This window comes from Lemur catta, chromosome 2 (genome assembly GCF_020740605.2).
Source record: "Lemur catta isolate mLemCat1 chromosome 2, mLemCat1.pri, whole genome shotgun sequence".
NCBI classification, from domain to species: Eukaryota; Metazoa; Chordata; class Mammalia; order Primates; family Lemuridae; genus Lemur; species Lemur catta.
In genome coordinates, this window is record NC_059129.1 from 40,585,094 (window position 1) to 40,604,494 (window position 19,401).

A 19,401-nucleotide genomic window follows, 5' to 3' on the forward strand; every position below is an offset into this window, starting at 1 on the left:
ATGGGTGAGGTGAGGGACAGTGAAAAATTTTCAAACCCCTAACTGAAGAGGGAGCTGAGAGGACAGAAGTGTAATCCATGTGGATGCTGAGTTCACTAAGAATTATCACAGGAGTAGTACTGGAGAGAGTGAGAGTGAACCAGGGACAAAAATCTTCAAGAAGTAAGGGGAAGCGAAAGGGAGGAGGAGGGGAAGCGTGACAACAAGGAGGGGTTTGGGGCAAAGCCAAAGACATAAGAGTCAAAGCTGCGTGCAAAACTGAGGATGACTTCAACAAATCTACAACATCTCTAACAGAAATGGGCAGTTTTCCATGCGTTACAGATGGTGGTACTGCGAATCACTGAGGTTAAGCAGCTAGCTTAGGTCACTCAATCAGAGAGTGAAATTCTAACTCAATTAAGACTTAAGAACAGAAATGATAATGAGAGGAAATTATGCTGCCTCTCACCTTCAGACACTGCCAGAGACACACTACCCCAAAGAGGCTTTTCCTCCAGAATTCCCCCTTCCTTACCCTGGGGGACTCCTCTCTGGACACCTCCATGCAAGGTACTAATTATGGGAGTGGGACATATTAATAGATTCCCCAGAGCTCTGGCCTCTCTTCTAAATAACAAGGAAAGTTAATTCCCCTGTTTCCTCTCCAGTGAGAGGACTCATCAACGTGCTTCCTCCTTTTCTTCAACCGCAATGCCCTTTAGATTCAGGAAGGATGTTTTTGTTACCATCACCAGCTAATGCTGATTTGCTACCACCACAAGGCTCAGATCTTTGCCTGTGTGTACCCCATTACAAGGCTTTCCAGGAACAGATATCATTTCTGCCTAGATCTAAAAGTTTCAGACTTAGGTGCCTTGTCATCCAGACATTCTATTTATTCCTCTGTTGACAAGCAAGATGGCAACCACCCCCTGTCTTCTTCCTGAGGTACCTGGCTCTGATCTTGGGCATCCATTCCAGAAACCAACACAGTTATGCAATTGGATCTTTTATTAAATCCTCCCAACTGCCATTTCAAACCCAGAAAATCCAGAGCAGAAGCAAGAGACCAACTTATCATCTGGAAATTCAGGTTCTAAATATTAGTGCCAGAGATTAGACATGGAGGTAAGTTTGTTACTATAGCACCCTAGGGAAAAATGGTCTTGCAGCTGAAGGGCACATTCTAGAATACCTCTTGAGGTTTGGGGGCACATTATACAACAGATTTACCCTCTGGATGTGTAAGGGGAATGATGGGGTGTATGTGCATGTGTATACATATATATGTCTGAGCTATGTATTTGGAAATTTGTACATACATGTAATCAAGATGCTAACAGTGCAATTTTCTTTGTGTGTGCCTGTTTCCATGGCATGGCATGTTTGAACAGGAATGGTTTAAGGCTTGCTTGCTGAACTGGGATGTGGCTACATGACATCACTCTCAAGGGCCTATTAAGAATTCTCAAAGGCCCCTGAGAATGATGTTCCCTTCGTTCCCTTTTCATTTGTTTGAGAAATATTTGATCATAAAACCAGGGGGATAGGACATGTACCTTAGACATCATCTACTTCAAACTTCCCGATTTACATGTGAAAAAAATTGAGGCATAGAGAAATGAAGTGACTTCCCCACATCAAATAACCTGCTAAAGGGAGCTATGCTAGGTAGAACAAAGGTCTCCTGACTTCTGATATACCAGAAAGTGTTCTTTCTTCTACTCAGCTGACTCTTGATTTAAAGGCTAGTATGCAATTGCTGATCTGTGGTAATCAGGTGGTAATCACACTAGAGCTTACAGCAAGAGAGGCATAAACATGGGAAGCAGCCTCTATTCACAACAGATTAGAAACCAGTAGTCAACGGTATAATGGGTTGTGTTAGAAAGAAAATTGAGGCACAATAAAATTTTAAAGAGTTTATTTGAACAAGCAGCAATTCATGAATCATGCAACTCCAAACCAGAAGTGGCTGGGGAGCTCCCTGGAGGCAACGCAAGTGGGAGGCTTTTATAGGACAAACACAGAAGTAAAGCTAAGAAAATATTTGATTGGTTGTAGTTATACAGTTGCCTTATTGGGTCCAACCCATTGTTAAGTCCCTACTTATATAATTATGTTTGTTGGCTGCCTCTGATTGATTGAGCTTAAGTTCAGTTTTTCTTTAAAATAGGCATTTACAAGAAAGTGCAAATTAAGTTTCACCTCTGTTTGCAAATCAAGCAAGGGTAAGGTAACTTAACCTAACTTATGAATCATAGCAGGCTTTGTCTGCTCTGGGATTCTTCTGGCCTGGTCTGGATTTTCCTTTAACAGTTGCATTAATAAAATCTGAGCACCTGGAACAAGGGAAGTGATAATTCTGATCCACCAAGTGTTGGCTAGGCCAAGCTTGGGGTATTGCCCTTATTTTTTAGGCACTAGACACTTTCACAGAAAGTGGGGGAAGAAGGCTCAGAGTGAAATCTGTTTCAAATATCTGAAGGGCTGTCATGTGGAAAGGAGATTAGATTTCTTCTTTGGCCCCTAGGAGTACAACCACAACCGGGCAGGCAGCTGAAAAGAGCACTGATTTGGGTATCTGTTGGCCTGAGTACACACCCCACACGGCCACTGACTACTATACCCGCAGGACAGCTTAAATAGCGTTTTTGAGCCTGTCTGTTCATTTATAAAAGGGAGGCTCTATCTCCCTCATAGAATCTTGTAACTATATAAACCAAGGAATATTACCATGTAACTATCTTCCGAAACTAAGGGTTCAAATCTGTAAAAAAGAGTACAATCGGCAAATAAATGTTGTATGTTCTTCCATCCCTTCCCCCAGCCCATCCCCACATTCCAGAGTTTTCCTTTGCTTATAAGGTAGTGTCACCCTTTTTTATTTCGTCCTTCCAAACACTCTGGGAGTTTTCCTCCTTTAGGCCAACCACAGCACAGAGGAGCGCTTCCTCCTGCTGGGTTTCTCCGACTGGCCCTCGCTGCAGCCGGTCCTCTTCGCCCTTGTCCTCCTCTGCTACCTCCTGACCCTGAGCGGCAACACGGCGCTCGTGCTGCTGGCGGCGCGCGACCCGCACCTGCACACGCCCATGTACTACCTCCTCTCCCACCTGGCGCTGGTGGACGCGGGCTTCGCCACGAGCGTGGTGCCGCCGCTGCTGGCCACCCTGCGCGGCCCGGCGCTCCGGCTGCCGCGCTGGGGCTGCCTGGCCCAGCTGAGCACGTCGCTGGCGCTGGGCTCGACCGAGTGCGTCCTGCTGGCCGCGATGGCGCTGGACCGCGCGGCCGCCGTGTGCCGCCCCCTGCGCTACGCCGGGCTCGCCGCGCCGCGCCTCTGCCGCGCGCTGGCCGGCGCCTCCTGGCTCGGCGGCCTCGCCAACTCCGCTGCGCAGACAGCGCTCCTGGCGACGCAGCCGCTGTGCAAGCCCCGCCGGCTGGACCACTTCATCTGCGAGCTGCCCGCGCTGCTCAAGCTGGCCTGCGGCGGCGGCGCACACACCACGGAGAGCCAGATGTTCGCCGCCTGCGTGGTCATCCTGCTGGTGCCTTCCGCTGTCATCCTGGCCTCATACGGCGCGGTGGCCCGGGCCATATGTGGCCTGCGGTCCAGCGGTGGCCGGAGGAAAGCGGTGGGCACGTGTGGGTCTCACCTGACAGCCGTCTGCCTGTTCTATGGCTCGGCCATCTACACCTACCTGCAGCCCACTGACCATTACAACCAGGGGCGGGGGCAAGTTCGTTTGGCTCTTCTACAGGGTGGTCACACCGGCCCTTAACCCGCTTATCTACACCTTCAGGAATAGAGAAGTGAAGGGGGCAGCAAGGAGGCTTCTGGGGAGTCTGGGGAGTGGGCAGGCCAGACAGTGAGTGGGTTGGGAGGGAAGAAATTATTAGCCCAGGGTCCAAGAGTGGGAATAACCATTGGAGAGTCAGTTTAGCCTTCAGTATATTTTTGTATGAAAATCTGCACGATTTGTCCTCAGGGAGTCCAAGGTTAATGAGGGAGGTCCTTTCCTCTCTCCAAGAAATGTTTAGATTCTTGGCCTTTATCAAAAAGTCCCAAAACAATACATGTTGACGTGGATGCGGAGAGACAGGAACACTCATACACTGCTGGTGGGACTCTAAACTAGTGCAACCCCTATGGAAAACAATATGGAGATACCTTAAACAGATTCCAGTAGACCTACCATTTGATCCAGCAATCCCATTATTGAGCATCTACCCAGAAGAACAAAAGTCATTCTATAGAAAACATACCTGCACCCGAATGTTTATAGCAGCACAATTCACAATTGCAAAGATGTGGAAACAACCCAAATGCCCATCAATCCACGAATGGATTAGTAAACTGTGGTATATGTATACCATGGAGTATTACTCAACTATAAGAAATAATGGTGATACGACATCTCTTTTGTTCTCCTGGAGAGAGTTGGAACCCATTCTATTAAGTGAAGTATCCCAAGAATGGAAAAACAAGCATCACATGTACTCACCAGAAAATTGGTTTCCCTGATCATCACCTAAATGCACATTGGGGAATGATACCAACTGGATATCAGACTGAAGCGGGGGGTGGGGGGAGGGGATGGGTGTATGCCTACGTGATGAGTGCCTTGCACACCGTCTGGGGAATGGTCATGCTTGAAGGTGCTGACTCAGGGAGGTGGGGGTGGGGGGAGGGGATGGAGGTATGACTACGTGGTGAGTGCCAGGCGCACTGTCTGGGGAATGGACACGCTTGAGGCTCTGACTCAGGGGGATGGACGGGACATGGGCAATATATATAACCTGAGCTTTTGTACCCCCATAATAAGCTGAAATAAAAAAAAAAGAAATGTTTAGATTCTTGAGGAAACGTCCATAAACCCTTCATATACACAGGTTTAGGGAGGGGAATGGCCCTTGGGCTTCTCCTAAGCCATGAAGAGAGGAAGCATGATTTGAGGGAGACCTCCCTCATCCTCAGAAATTCCGTCTGCCCCTCAAGACTCCATATGCAGAAAAGATGAGGTACAACATGTTTATGTGTAGCTTTCTCCCAGTCTGATGGAAGACCAAGGAACACCTATGGTCTCTGCCCTCAGAAGTCTCTCCAGTTAATGAGAAAATCATAGTTCCTACCCTACAGGAGACCCCATCCAGAAAAGGGAGTGCCAGGTGTGATTTTTGACAGGCCTCCGTTCTTTGGCTCCTTGCTTGGAAAAATTGCAAGCTGGACCCATGCGATGGAGAGATGACAGACACTTAGCACTTCCACACAAGCAGCTTTTGTTGCAGGCTCCAGGTATACAAAGCGAAAGTTTTCCAGTTGGGAAAGGAGTCTGTCTGCATGAGTGGAGAAGACCCTGGGGTCTTACCACACCTCTACTTTTATGTGTACACCGTATGATATGCTAAATGGGGGGTGCAATATTCATTATTTTTCTGGGAAAAGGGTGGAGAGTTCTTAGAGCTAATGGCCCTCCCCTATTTTATCCTTATAGTGTAACTTTCAGGGGTTGCCATGACATTTGTAAACTGTCATGTGGCTGGTGGGTGTGACTTTTACTATGATAATGTATGTTACTGGCACAAAGGTTACTTTTGGTCATGAGCTCCTAGTTTCTGCACATGCTCCTGGAGGGGAAACGTCCCTAACCTCAAGTACCTGCCATTGCTGGTTTTGTTCTAGATGCTTATTGGCCTCCTCATTTTCACCACCCCCCCCCCCTTTTCCTGTGTTTAGCGCTGCCAACCTGCACCTGACCCTAACAGGAGCCATGGGCTCTCTTCTTGGAAAATCAGTCCAACCTAATGCAGACCTAGCCAGATACCCAGTGCCCACTAAAGAGCATTGGACCCATATGTGTGGTGAAGAGTGCTCATAAGTGTGGGGAATTTTGCAGAGTGGGATTAAACTAGGAAACTCTCCTGCAGGAGGTGGTTCTTGAGCAAGTTTTAAAGTAAACAAGGAAATAGGACTGATGGGGAAGAAGGCAGGCATGTCTCAGGTTGTGAGAATAACATACAAGTGACCAGAAGCCAGACATAAGAGAGAGATTATGAGAGGAGTAAATGGAGGGAGGAGGATGGAGGAAGGACTCAAGTTCCCAAGAGAGGAGCAGGGATCTCCTGACGAAGGAAGCAGAGAGGAAAATGCTCCACCAGCCAGAACTGGAGCAGAGTATTGGGGTCAACCTAGAAGCCAGCCCCTTACCACCCTCACCCAGACTGATACCCTCAGCCTTGAAAAACCCTGCTAGACCCTAAGACAAGCAGGACAGAGACTAGTCCACAAGCCCCCACCTTTCAGAAAGTTTGTTCCCTCCCAAAGCACATCTACCTGCAAGGAGCCCCAACTGGAGAAACAAGATTTCTAGATCCTCATGGAAAATATATTTCCATGGCCACCACCATCCCCAGAAATAAAAGCAATTTTTAGCTGGGTGTGGGACATCGAGAATAAAAGGCAGCATGGTGCCAGGCTTCATTTCATACCAAACAGTCTGAAATAAGGAGACAGGAAGAAGTTTAATGGAATTTTCAAAATACTTATTAATTACATTTTGATCATGTCAGAGCAATTAATTTAATTCATAGTAAATCATTTCACTGTGCTCTCTATGCAGAAATTCAGCTTGATTCAACAATAATTCAGTGATATTATAAAGGAAGCATTGGGTTTAACAAAGGAACACAGAAATTAGTACAACATGGATCCCAACAAACTATTCTTTTGTCATATAGGAAAGGAAATAGGAGTTTTTCTATAAATCAGAAGGTACCAAGAAAGGATTAAGTTTCAGCTTTGAATGCTATCTCTAATGTTCTTTAAACATCTATTTTATATTCTAAGTAATACATCTTAAACAATCCTGCCACTTAATCAATTATATTAGAATCAAAGAATTAGAGTTGGAAATGTTTTTCATCCTACCCACCCCACCCCAAATCTTACTCTATTTATCTCATTCTCATTAATTTTGGGAAATCATCAAAGGATATGATTGTTAAATAATAGATTAAAGGAAATAAGCCCTTTTGTAGCTGATAGCACCCCTTTCCAGGGCAGTCACCCCCCAATACAGTGGTATGTCAGAAAGAGTATATTGCCCTTTCTGATGTTATAATCTGCCATGATCTTCCCATTTTCCAATCTCTTCCCATTGCAAGTCACAATCTGGGTCTCTGGGGTTATAGCAGTCTTAGTTTCAATCATCTCTTTCACCTGGGCCACTGAGCTGGACCTTCGCAGCTGGAGGAGGTGCCTCTGCCCCTCATCTCCGGACTCCACGAGAAACAAGGGCAGCTCCTCATCACCGGGCTTCACTACTTTCAGGGTGAGGTGGATGGTCTTCTCCTTGTCAATGCCATAAGATGATAGCCTTCTCTGTGGCTTTAGGATCTTAGATCCCAACAGAAGGACCTGGTCCTGCACAGGAACCTTGGTCTTAGACCGGACATGTTCATTGATCTTCTTCACTCTGTCATCCAGGTTGGCATCAAAGGCCATTAATTCCCATTCCGTGGAATAGACAGTCACCTGGGCAATGAGAGCCAAGAGACAGTTGCCTAGAATGCCTGCCACCCTTTACACTCCCTGGTCCCACCGTAATTGTTCCCACCCTTCCACCGCCTGCCTGGTCCTCCAGCTCCTTTCCTCCCTCACTTTCTTGGAACTTCTTTGGAATTCCCACATTATAGCACAAACAAGAAAACTGGTCACATTCCTTTGTAACCACACCTTTTATCCATTTCAAAATATAACTAATGATTTCCCACCTTATTTATCTGCCTCTCCTATCCTGAAAAAGTTTGTCAAATGTCAAAAGTAAAATAAAGGCTCAAAAGGTGTACACCAGGCTCTAAAAACAACTCCCAAAGAGAATTTCCAAGATTTGGCAGCCTCGTAAGATACTCACAGCTACACGATATCCTCTGTGACTACTTCAGAAGGAAATCCTCGTTAGGACACATAATCTCTGAACTGTTAGTTTCCTTTTTTAATGTCCCATTGCTTTATAATAATAACTCACATCTTATAGTGATGCTATTTTCAGTGGTATGTGTTAACTGTGTTTCCTGTGTTTTTGTATCTACTTAATGTTGCATATGACCTGCTTTAATTAGACCAGGACCTCACTCAGAGAGAGTAGAGAGTTTATCTAAATCTGACTTCAGTAACAGAAAAACTTTAAAAGATGGGAAAGCTCATGGCTGTATTGCCACTTGAAAGCCTGGTGGTCCTGGGAGGACCTCCCTCATGCTCCATCCACAAGTATCTTCCCAACCTAGCTGTCACAGACATTCCTTCGCTGGAGGGTCACTCTGTTATGTTAACTGCCCTCCTTGCAGGCTGTCTTCATTGTGCATATTTTCTTATATAAGGTAATGTATTAGGTCATTAACAACTTAAGATAACGAGTTTTGTGAAGCTCTCCTTTGAGCAGAGAGGGAAGCTTCAGTTTAAGGACCCTGGAAATGTTTCCATTAGTTCACATCTCACCAGCCCTTTGGGCACAAAGCTCGCCCCCACTTTCTACCGTTTATCCCAAACAGCAGCCAGTCCAAGGTCTGATTCAAAACAGAACTCAGGAGCCACACAACCAACCTCTCTTCAGACAACCTCCTTCCCATTCTGCAGCTATTCTGCCTCCCTGAGCGCTGTCCCTCATCCATCCCTGACATTTTTCCCCATCCCCTTTACCAAATCCCGACTTACACAGAGGCAGGAAGCATTGGGAGCCATCTCTGCAGCCCAAAGAGCAGAAAGTAAGCATGGGAAAAAGGTCCCTGCATCCAGCTTATAAGCAAGCAGTTGAGTTGGAAATCCCCTGCTGCGTTACCTGGCTTTGCCGTGCTCTTTGTTCTCGCATGTTCTCATGAATTTTTCTTTCACTTTCGGAGTGAAGTTAACAAATGAAGAATACTTTCTGATCACACGCTTCTCCCCTCAACCAATCCATTTGCCCTGCTGGTTCCAAACACCAGATGGTCCTTCTCTACTGAGAATGTTTCCATGATTAACAGCTACCTCCCCTCTCCCAGTCCTGACTTACTACCATCCAGCCCACAGCCCTGGGCCCTCACTGGCTTGAAGAAAAACATGCTTGGTGCCCTCTACTGCTGATTTTAAGAGCTCCCCATCAGTCAGGGGCCTTCCTAAGAGCAAGAGCACCCAGGGGAGGACAGTGGGGTTGGTGTGCCGTACTGCGACTGTGAGCCTGACATCCTGACATGGCTAGCCTGGCAGAAGGCATAAAACATGCCTTGGGAAGACATGGAGAAATACCCCTGGCCTGAGAAGAGATGTGACTTCGAGTTCTGGGGGTGACACTTGCTACATTACCTTGAGCAAATCTGTTCCCCTCCTTAGATGTGGGTTCCCTGGTCCATAACATGAGGTGACTGGAGAGGATTCCCAAGTGTCTTCCAGGCTCAGAAGACTTTGTGCATAAACTTTGGATTCCTAGGCCTTGAGCTCTCCAACATGCTTCCCATCCTGTCCCAGCACCTACACACCGAATCCACTACTTGAGAACAATCCCACACCAACAACTAAATGCTGACTCCACCCTCCACACACCAAACAATCCACGTGTGCTCTCACACCCAGCGCCTCCATGTCCCCGCCTTCAGCCCTGGAGCTCCTCACTGCTGTGATCTCAGAGATACTTACACGTGCTACTTACTCCCTTGCTCTGGAGATTTGGATCGAGATAAAAAGGGTGTTCCTGAGCTACGTGTCCTCCAGGAATTTACTTGGTCCTCCTGAATTTCCAAATTAACCACTGCCCTCTCCCAGACTCTTAGGAGATTTCCATGGAAACAACTTTTTAAAAAGCATTTATTAAAAGTTCTTCAAATTTTTTCAAAGTAAGACGCCTATAAAAATGCCAAGTTATCATCTTTGTTGTGTTTGCAGTGGCCATTTATTGTACCTTCACTCACCAATAGATCTCAAATGACACCATTTTATTCTAGAGAGTTCCTTCCATACTGGAGAACTGGATTTATGTAAAGTAATGAGATTGAATAACTCATTTTTATATTTCAAAAGCCTAATATAAGTCATGTTCTTCTACTTGAAGCACTTATTAGTCAGTTAATAAAATTAGAAAAACTATTATCTAAATATATTTCATAGCACAGACATATTTTTAAACAAATAGGATAAATATAAACAGGACGAGTGCCTAGTGGAGTAGCCTGGAAACCACTGGCCCTGCTATTTCTCTTTCAGATCTCTCACCGGTTCCCTGTTGCCCCTTGTGTTTAGAAACCAAGGTTCTTCCTCTAGCCCTGGCTTGGGCGTGGCAAAGTCATTACTTGTAACCAGAATGTTTGTACCCCCATATCTTGAAATTAAAAAAAAAAAAAACTAAACAAGAAAGATTTTCAAAATTTAAAAATAAAAATTAAACATAAAAAGAAAAAAACCCAGGTTCTGACCGTTGGCTGCTGCACGGCAGAAAAGGGCTGCCGTTCGCCCATCATTCAGCATGATTTGAGGATTCTAAAACATTTCCTGTCACTGGTAGAAAATATCACATGAGGTTCGGGTGACTGGAAAGCAGAAAGCCCCGCAGGAAGGTAGGGATAGGGAAGGGCCTGGAAAAGAGAAAGGAAAACCCAGACTTGACTAAACTGCTTTCACTTTTCAAAGTTTATTTGTACCCACTATTTTCTTAGATCTTCACGTCATTTCTGGGAAGATAAGAGGGAGAGTAGATGGTTAAAAGCTGCTTAAAATTAGATCACTCTCTTCTCATACCTTTTCCCTCTTTGTCCTTTTCCCCTAAGCAGCCCACACTACCTCAGCGCCCGAGTCTGCATCATCAGGGGCAGACAGGCACCACGGCCAGAGGCCCCAAGAGGAGGAGCCCTTAAAGACATTTCCCAGAAAAGACACTTGACTGCTGAGACCTTCCAGATCTATATGCACAGCCCCAGCCCGAGCTGCAGATCCATATGGCTAGCTGCGTCTGTGCACAGTTCCCCAAATTCCCTTCATGTCCTTGAACGTGCCAAGATCTCTGCCATCTCCAGGCCGCTGACTATACCTTTTCCTCCAACTCTATCCCAATATCATGACTTTATAACAATACACAGCGTAAGCAGTATCTCCTTCAGGAAGATTTCCCTAACTCTCTTCTTCCCTATCCTGGGGTATGCACTCGTCTTCTTTCCTCCCACACTTCCTCCAAAAGCCTCTCGGAGCATATTTGTCCAGCAAAAGGATCACTTGCTTGTCTGTCACCCCCAGTAAACAGTAGAAATCTTGAGGGTCATGATTGTGTCTTAATTAACTTGTATCTTCAGTACTGCCCCAGCCTGCTGTCTGACACAGGAAATACTTTATAAATTCTAAATGCATGAATGAATTAATAAATGAATGAACAATAAGTAAATAACAAAAAAGAGAAAGTAACATTTAATGAGTACTTACATTCCAGGAACTGCACAAGATATGATTAAATGGTACCTCATTTACTGTTTCAGTATTCTAACAAAGTAGGTACAGATGTTCCTCAAATTATGATGGGGTTGAATTCTAATAAACTCATTGTAAATTGAAAATATCCTAAGTGAAAAAGGCGTTTAATACACTTAATCTACCAAATATCATAGCTTAGCCTAACCTACCTTAAATGTGCTCAGAACACTTACATTAGCCTACAGTTAAGCAAAATCATCTAACACAAAGTCTGTTGTATAATAACATTCAATATCTCATGTGTTTTATTGAATACTGTACTGAAAGTGAAGAACAGAATCGTTGTGTGGGTACTTGCAGCTCGGTTTCTACTGAATGCATACTGCTTTGCACCATCGTAAAGCTGAAAATCATTAAATCAAACCATCCTAAGCAGGTAACCGTCTATGATACTAATATATTAATGTCCCTGTTCATATGCAAGAAGCTAATTTGCCCACAGTCATATTAGTAGCAGCTGGTAAGCAAGGGTTTAAATGCAAATCTCTATTTCTGTGATCCTTATCTTCTTATATTGTTTTGCTTCAGTGGCAAGAAAAGAGGGAGGAGAGGCCCTTGGAGCTGGGGATTTCCAGCGACGGGTTACTGTGAGGGCAAACCTGTGATACTCCCAGGAAAACTAGGAATAAGTCAGGTGATTTCCTTACTCATGGAGGACCTGGATTCTGAGAAACAGTGCCTGTTCAAGGAACATAAACACCAAATCTGGAATCTGATCTCTCTCTTTTCTCTTCCTTTTCTATGAGAAATTCCCTGCCTGCGCAAGGCCACAGTGAGGGCCGTCCCTGGTGTCCCTTTGCTGACCACAGGCAGGATTTCTCCTTGGGACCTGACCTTCTATTTTCTTCTTACCCAGTGGCAATCTGACTTTTTCTCCCCCTCTGTGTCACAATAAATTCTTTCAGAGACAGAACGATATCTTTTCATTTGCCCTCTAACAAATTCAGAAAACCAGCCAAAATGAAAGACCAAGCAATGGAGATCTTGCCAGGTTATAAAACAAATGTCTCAGGTATCTGCAAGTCCCCCTCGTGGCTCTGGCTGACGGGGTGGTCTCGGGTCGTCACTGCCCCCGCTGAGGCCTCCTTGGAGCAGTGGTCTCTTTACAGTCTGTTTAATAATATCCATGATGGCATTTCTTGGACTGCTTTGAGATCTACAATATTGCTTCAGAAGTGAAAACAAAACTCAGTCAAAAAGCTACTGTGAATTCTCGTTTATTGGTGGTTGTGGGAAAAAATAGTCTACCCTTAAAGAAGAAGAATTTGGAAATAACTATGAAAATTTAAAATAGATATGCCAAACCAAGACAACCAAATCCCTTTCAGTAACAGGGACATAGATAACTGAATTGTGGAATGTCCTCAGCAGAGTAAATGGATAGATTACAACTGCAGGGATAACATGAATGAATGTGTTAGAGGCTATTGAATGGAAAAAACGAGGCCAAAAAGACTGCATAAATATGATACTCTGTATCAATCTCAAAAACAAGCAAAACTACATAGAGAGAGAAAGAGAGAACTACTTTGAAATTCTGGGTATGTTTGTTTTTTAACAGAAATGAAGCCCAATCTAAATGCTGATTTGCATTATTTGAAGGAGATTTTTCAATAGGAAATAAGGCCTTTATGATCCTTCTGATGTGATTTCATGTTGTCATATTTGGAATCTTAAGTTTAACCATGAGAACTTAATACTTGTTAAAGCAATTTATTACTTAATTAAGAGACATAATGCATATTCACTTTTTAAGGATTATGTTATTGTCTAAAACAAATGTTCTAAAGGGAAATAAACATAAGCAAAACTGAGCAACATAGAACTTAAGACTACATATGGAAGTAATAAAACTGTTATAAAAATGTAAAAACCGTGAGTATTCATTCTGATACTATTATGCTTTATAGCTTACATGTGTGTTGCATTTAGTCATCTATGGTGATCACCAATAGATGATTGGTTATCACCAATCAAAGTTGGTGATAAAAATATAATTTAAAAATTTTCATGTACATACCCTCTAACCCAGTGATTCTGCTTCTAGGAGTGTATCCTATTAGTATATTCATTCATTAATATTATAAGAATATTCATGTGGCATTATTTGTATCAAAATAAATGGAAACAACCTTTAACAATAGGAAACTAAATAACTGAAGGTGTATACAGCAGAATTAACTATTTTAAAAAGTTGCAAAGTGTATGTATATTATGTTATTTAGAAAAGAAGAAAATATACACATATACTAAAATATGCCTACAATATCTCTGGGCAGAGATACTGCCCCTGGGGAGGGAAACTGAGTTGCCTGGGGAACAGGAATGGGAAATAGACTTACTCTTTATTATGTGTCTTGTCTTATTGTTTTTGTTTGTTTGTTTGTTTGTTTTTGTTTTTCAGACAAAGTCTGGCTCTGTTGCCCAGGCTAGAGTGCCGTGGCATCAGCCTCATTCACAGAAACCTCAAACTCCTGGGTCCAAGTGATCCTCCTGCCTCAGCCTCCTGAGTAGTTGGGGCACAGGCATGCACCACCATGCCCAGCTATTTTTTTTTTTCTATTTTTAGTTGCCAGGCTAATTTCTCTCTGTTTTTAGTAAAGACGGTGTCTCCCTCTTGTTGAGGCTGGTCTCGAACTCCTGACCTCAAGCAATCCTCCCCGCCTCTCTCTCCCAGAGTGCTAGGATTACAGGCATGAGCCACCGCACCCGGCCAGGTTTTTTGTTTGTTTGTTTGTTTTTAGTTTTGCAACCTATGCACGTTTCACCTATTCAGATAGCTAGATAGATAGGTAGTATCTTTTTTATTCTGTCATCAGCTCAGGACAGAGCTAGCTATAAGGTGTGCTCCAATGGGAAGCAGTTTCAGTGCTCATCACTAGTTGCCAGGCAAATGGCCATGAAAAGTTGGTGGCTATAGGAAGTTAATTAATGTGATTTTGTGCTTTCCCTACTCTCAGACATATACCTTCCACTAGTGTTTTACATATAACAAAGCCTGGAAAAATTGATAATGTATCTCATAATATTATCTGAAAGCAAGGGAATCTAAAATTAGCTAAAATGAGAGCCAAACTCACCCCCCGCCAAAAAAATTCTGGGACAATCACTAAACTGCACTTGGGTCTGATGACAATGTGTAAAAATTATCTAAGCTAACAGAATGACTGGAATAGCTAATGCAGTCATGGAAGCAGGCTGATGTGTGGGCCAATGGCGCACATCGCTTTGCAGCAGTTAGGCCATTCTAGAGTGAATCCAGGCTCTGCCTCCTACTTCCCATGTAAGTTATTTAACCCACCAGAAGCTGAATACTTTCTTCTGTAAGCTGGAGGTTTCACTTGAGATTAGGTTCTGCTACTATGAACATAAACCTGAAGATAATGTGTCTTTAAAAGATAGAAGTAGGGGGATCCTGTGATGGCGGAGTGGAGGTAACCTCCTGGATTCATGCTCCCGGAGAGGTAGGCATGGATCTCGGCCTGCCACAACGCTAGAGGATTGCTCCCCTGCAAGAACAGTGGTGTGAACCCACGGAGAATCAGCACAGGACACAGAGAGTAAGAAAAGATTGAAGTGAATGGGAAATAAGATCGCGAAAATCTGGAGAGTGTGGGATGGACAATAGAGAGCAGAGTGCAGGACGGCTGCACCCACCTCACCAGCGAGTGAGGGGGGTTCAGCCCTACAGGAAAGAGGCTTGTTTTTCCAACTGACCTCCACACCCACTCAATTAGGGATCTGCCTGAAGTCAGTGCAGAATCACCGTGGGAGACCTGGGGCTCCGTGGAGACGAGACATTAATGGGAAACAGCCTGGTATCCAGGAGTTCTGCACTGGGACAGTGCTTGGCGGGGGAGGAACAGATCTGCGCTACGGTGAAAGGCAGTGAGGAGACACCGAATTACAGCTTTCCCTTGGTGGCGCTCTAGCCAGAGAGCTGCTGTGGGCTCCTGAGCTCGCCAGGCCCCCAGCTCTGGTGCCTGCCGGACCCTGAACACTCACCCCCAGCGCCACCGATTTGCGGGTGGGCTGTTGCCCTCTTGGGGTCCACAGCCTAGCCACTGCAGAGCTATCGGGTGCCAGGCAGCTCCCTGGGCAGCTCCCTCCCCTAGTCCATGGACCCTCTCTAGGAGCCCTGCCCTTATGTGAACACTGAGTGCTTCCCCAGTCGCAAGAGTGTGGAGCATGGACCTTGCGGACCCTGGGGCAGGGCAGACCTTTCCCAACGGGAGCTGCAGCAGCTGGGGCACTGAGCGAAGAAGGGCACTGCCCTCTCCCCCTAGCCAGTGTCTTTCCTGCAGAAAGAGGCAGAAACCACCCCTCGAGAAGAAGAGCCAAAAAAAAAAGAGAGAGAGACACTTTTTGCCTGCAACTAGTGTGAATCCTGGTTGCTAACTGAAAGTCCACAAAACAGTGACTTAACTCATCAAACAAGTCTTAGGTCAAATCAATCCTCTGGGGCTGGACCCATCAGGAGTAGCCCCCCAACTGAGGTAGAAAAACTCTAAACAATACACAACAGGCTCCCCCTAGTGACAAAGGAAGCAACACACCTATATTGCTTCACAGCCTAAGAACAGAGTACAAGACGTGCTGCTTTCCAGACTAAAGCTGTAAGAAAAGATCTAACGATTGATCCAGATAGGAAGGGCTCAGTGAAAGAACTCTTGGAGTATAAAGAATCAAACAGAAATCTCGTCCCCAGAGGAATACCAGCTCTCTACCAATTGACACAAACCAGATTCAAAATACCAACATGTCACAGGAAGAATTTCAATTATGGATTATAAACAAGCTGAATAATATACAAGAAAAAATGGATAACCAACACAAAGAAACTACAAAATAAATACAGGATTTGGAAGAAAAATTCACTAAAGAAATCGAAATATTGAAGAAAAATCAAACTGAACTCCTGGAAATGAAGAATTTGTTCAGGGAGTTACAAAACGCAGTGGAAAGTCTCAAGAGCAGGGTAGATCAAACAGAAGAAAGAATCTCAGAGATTGAAGATAACACTTTCCAATTAAATAAGTCAGTCACAGAGATAGAGCAAAGAAATAAGAAAAAAGATCAGAGTCTACAAGAAATGTGGGATTATGTAAAGAAGCCTAATATGAGAGTTATCGACATTTCTAAAGGTGAAGAAGATAATAAGCAAGGGCTGGATAAGCTATTTGAAGACATAATTGAGGAAAACTTCCCAGGCCGTGCTACAACTCTACATATACAGGTTCAAGAAGCTCCAAGAACCCCTGGGAGATTCATCCCAAATAGGAAAACACCACACCATGTAGTCATCAAACTGACCAAAATAGCCACTAAAGAGATGCTTCTTTGAGCTCTAAGGAGAAAGAAATAAGTAACATACAAGGAAAAGCCCATTAGAATTACGCCAGAATTCTCAACTGAAACCTTACAAGCAAGAAGAGGCTGGAGCCCCATTCTCACTCTTCTGAAACAGAATAATGCCCAGCCTAGAATCTTGTACCCAGCTAAGCTAAGTTTTCTATACCAAGGAGAAATTAAGACATTCTCAGATAAACAAGGACTGACGGAATTCACCAAGACAAGACCAGCCCTCCAAGAAGAACTCAAAACAGAGTTACACACAGACCAGCACAAGAAAGACCCATGAATGTAAAACCACTCAAGAGCTAAAGATCAAATCCCAGTTACCACAATGGCTCAAGAGAGAAAACAGCATTGAAGTTCTACCCAACAAGATGAACAGAATTCTGCCTCACTTATCAGTTCTCTCAATAAATGTTAATGGCTTGAATTCCCCACTCAAGAGACATAGACTGGCCCAATGGATAAAAAAACACAAACCAGGTATCTGATGTCTTCAGGAAACTCATGTAACCTGGAAAGATGCATTTAGACTGAAAACAAAAGGGTGGAAATCGATATTTCAAGAAAATGGTAGCCAAAAGAAAGCTGGCGTGGCAGTTTTAATTTCCAATAACTTAGTCTTTAAACCAACAAAAGTAATAAAAGACAAAGATGGTTACTATATACTGGTGAAAGGCACAATTCAACAAGAAGACATAACTATACTTAATATATATGCACCCAACTTAGGCGCACCCAGATTCATAAAGCAAACCCTACTTGATCTGAACCAAATGATAGATAACAAAACTGTAATAGCTGGAGACTTTAACACCCCACTGACAGTACAGGACAGATCCTTCAAAAAGAAAATAAACAAAGAAATAATGGACTTCAATAGAATGCTAGAACAAATGGGCCTGACTGACATCTGCAAGACATTCTACCCAAAATCCACTGAATATACATTCTTCTCATCTGCTCATGGGACATTCTCTAAGATTGACCATATCCTAGGACATAAAGTATGTCTTAAAGAATTTTAAAAAATAGAAATTATACCATGCATCTTCTCAGATCACAGCGAAATAAAGGCAGAAATTAACACTAACAGAAATTCTCATTCCTACTCAAAGTCATGGAATTTAACAACCTTCTCCTGAATGACTATTTTATAGATGAAGAAATCAAGACAGAAATCAAAAGATTCCTTGAATTAAATGTCAAAAAAGACACAACTTATCAAAATCTGTGGGACACAGCTAAAGCAGTCCTGAGAGGAAAATTCATTTCCATAAATGCCTATATCAAAAAGACAGAAAACTTACAAATAGACAACCTAATGAATAGACTCAAAGAGCTGGAGAAAGAAGAACAGACCGACCCCAAACCCAGCGGAAGGCGAGAAATTATTAAGATCAAATCATAACTAAATGAAAAGGACAATAAAAAACCATAAGGGAGATTAATAAAACAAAAAGTTTGTTCTTTGAAAAAATAAACAAAATAGACACACCTCTGGCTAGACTAACCAAGAGCAAAAAAAACAAAATCTCTAATAACATCCATCAGGAACATGAAAGGAGAAATCACAACTGATGCCACAGAGATACATGATATCATCTATGAATTCTACAAAACTCTTTATGCACACAAACTGGAAAATGAGGAGGAAGTGGACAAATTTTTAGAAACACATAGCCTTCCCAGGCTCAACCAGGAATAAATAGAATTCCTGAATAGACCAATATCAAGAACTGAAATCAAAACAGCAATACAAAAACCTTCCCAAAAAGAAAAGCCCTGGACCAGATGGGTTCACACCTGAATTTTACCACACCTACCAAGAAGAACTGGTGCCCATTCTAAATAAACTATTATCCAATATCAAGGAGGATGGAATTCTCCCCAACACATTGTACCAAGCCAACATAACATTGATACCAACACCAAGAAAGGATGCATCAACAAAAGAAAACTACAGACGAATATCTCTTATGAATATACATGCAAATATTCTCAATAAAATCCTACCAAATTGAATCCAAGTGCTTATCAAAAATATAATCCACCACGACCAATTGGGCTTCATCCCAGAGATGCAGGGATGGTTTAACATATGCAAATCTATAAATGTAATTAACAACATAAATAGAGGCAAAAATAAAGGTCATATGATTGGCCGGGTGCAGTGGCCCACGTCTGTAATCCTAGCCCTCTGGGAGGCTGAGTTGGGTGGATTGCTCAAGGTCAGGAGTTCGAGAGCAGCCTGAGCAATACCCCGTCTCTACTAAAAAAATAGAAATAAATTATCTACACAGCTGAAAATATATATAGAAAAAATTAGCCAGGCATGGTGGCGCATGCCTGTAGTCCCAGCTACTCGGCAGGCTGAGACAGTAGGATCACTTAAGCCCAGGAGTTTGAGGTTGCTGCGAGCTAGGCTGATGCCATGGCACTCACTCTAGCCCAGGCAATAAAGTGAGACTCTGTCTCAAAAAAAAAAAAAAAAAAAGATCATATGATCCTCTCAATAGATGCAGAAAAAGCATTTGACAAAATTCAACACCCTTTTATGGTAAGAACGCTTAACACAA

The 19,401-nt window shown here is 43.5% G+C and overlaps 2 protein-coding genes across 3 annotated transcripts; one reads left to right on the forward strand and one right to left on the reverse strand.

The window, feature by feature from the left end:
• The first annotated feature begins 1,104 nt into the window (after positions 1–1,104).
• LOC123632048 (putative olfactory receptor 2I1) lies at positions 1,105–3,852 on the forward strand. Its single transcript, XM_045542182.1, is given in 3 exon segments — positions 1,105–1,110; positions 2,910–3,713; positions 3,715–3,852. Coding segments are annotated over 3 exon segments (948 nt in total).
• A 2,630-nt stretch (positions 3,853–6,482) lies between these two features.
• On the reverse strand, positions 6,483–9,036 carry UBD (ubiquitin D). Of its 2 annotated transcripts, none has more exons than XM_045542099.1 (2): positions 8,817–9,036; positions 6,483–7,513 (listed from the first exon to the last, which is right to left on the reverse strand). In XM_045542099.1, the coding sequence occupies exons 1-2, from the start codon at positions 8,844–8,846 to the stop codon at positions 7,043–7,045; spliced, it is 501 nt and encodes a 166-aa protein (XP_045398055.1). In that variant the 5' UTR covers positions 8,847–9,036; the 3' UTR covers positions 6,483–7,042. The 2 variants fall into 2 exon arrangements, with proteins under 2 accessions (XP_045398055.1, XP_045398056.1); XM_045542100.1 differs by lacking the exon at positions 8,817–9,036 and adding an exon at positions 8,693–8,807.
• Positions 9,037–19,401: the final 10,365 nt, after the last annotated feature.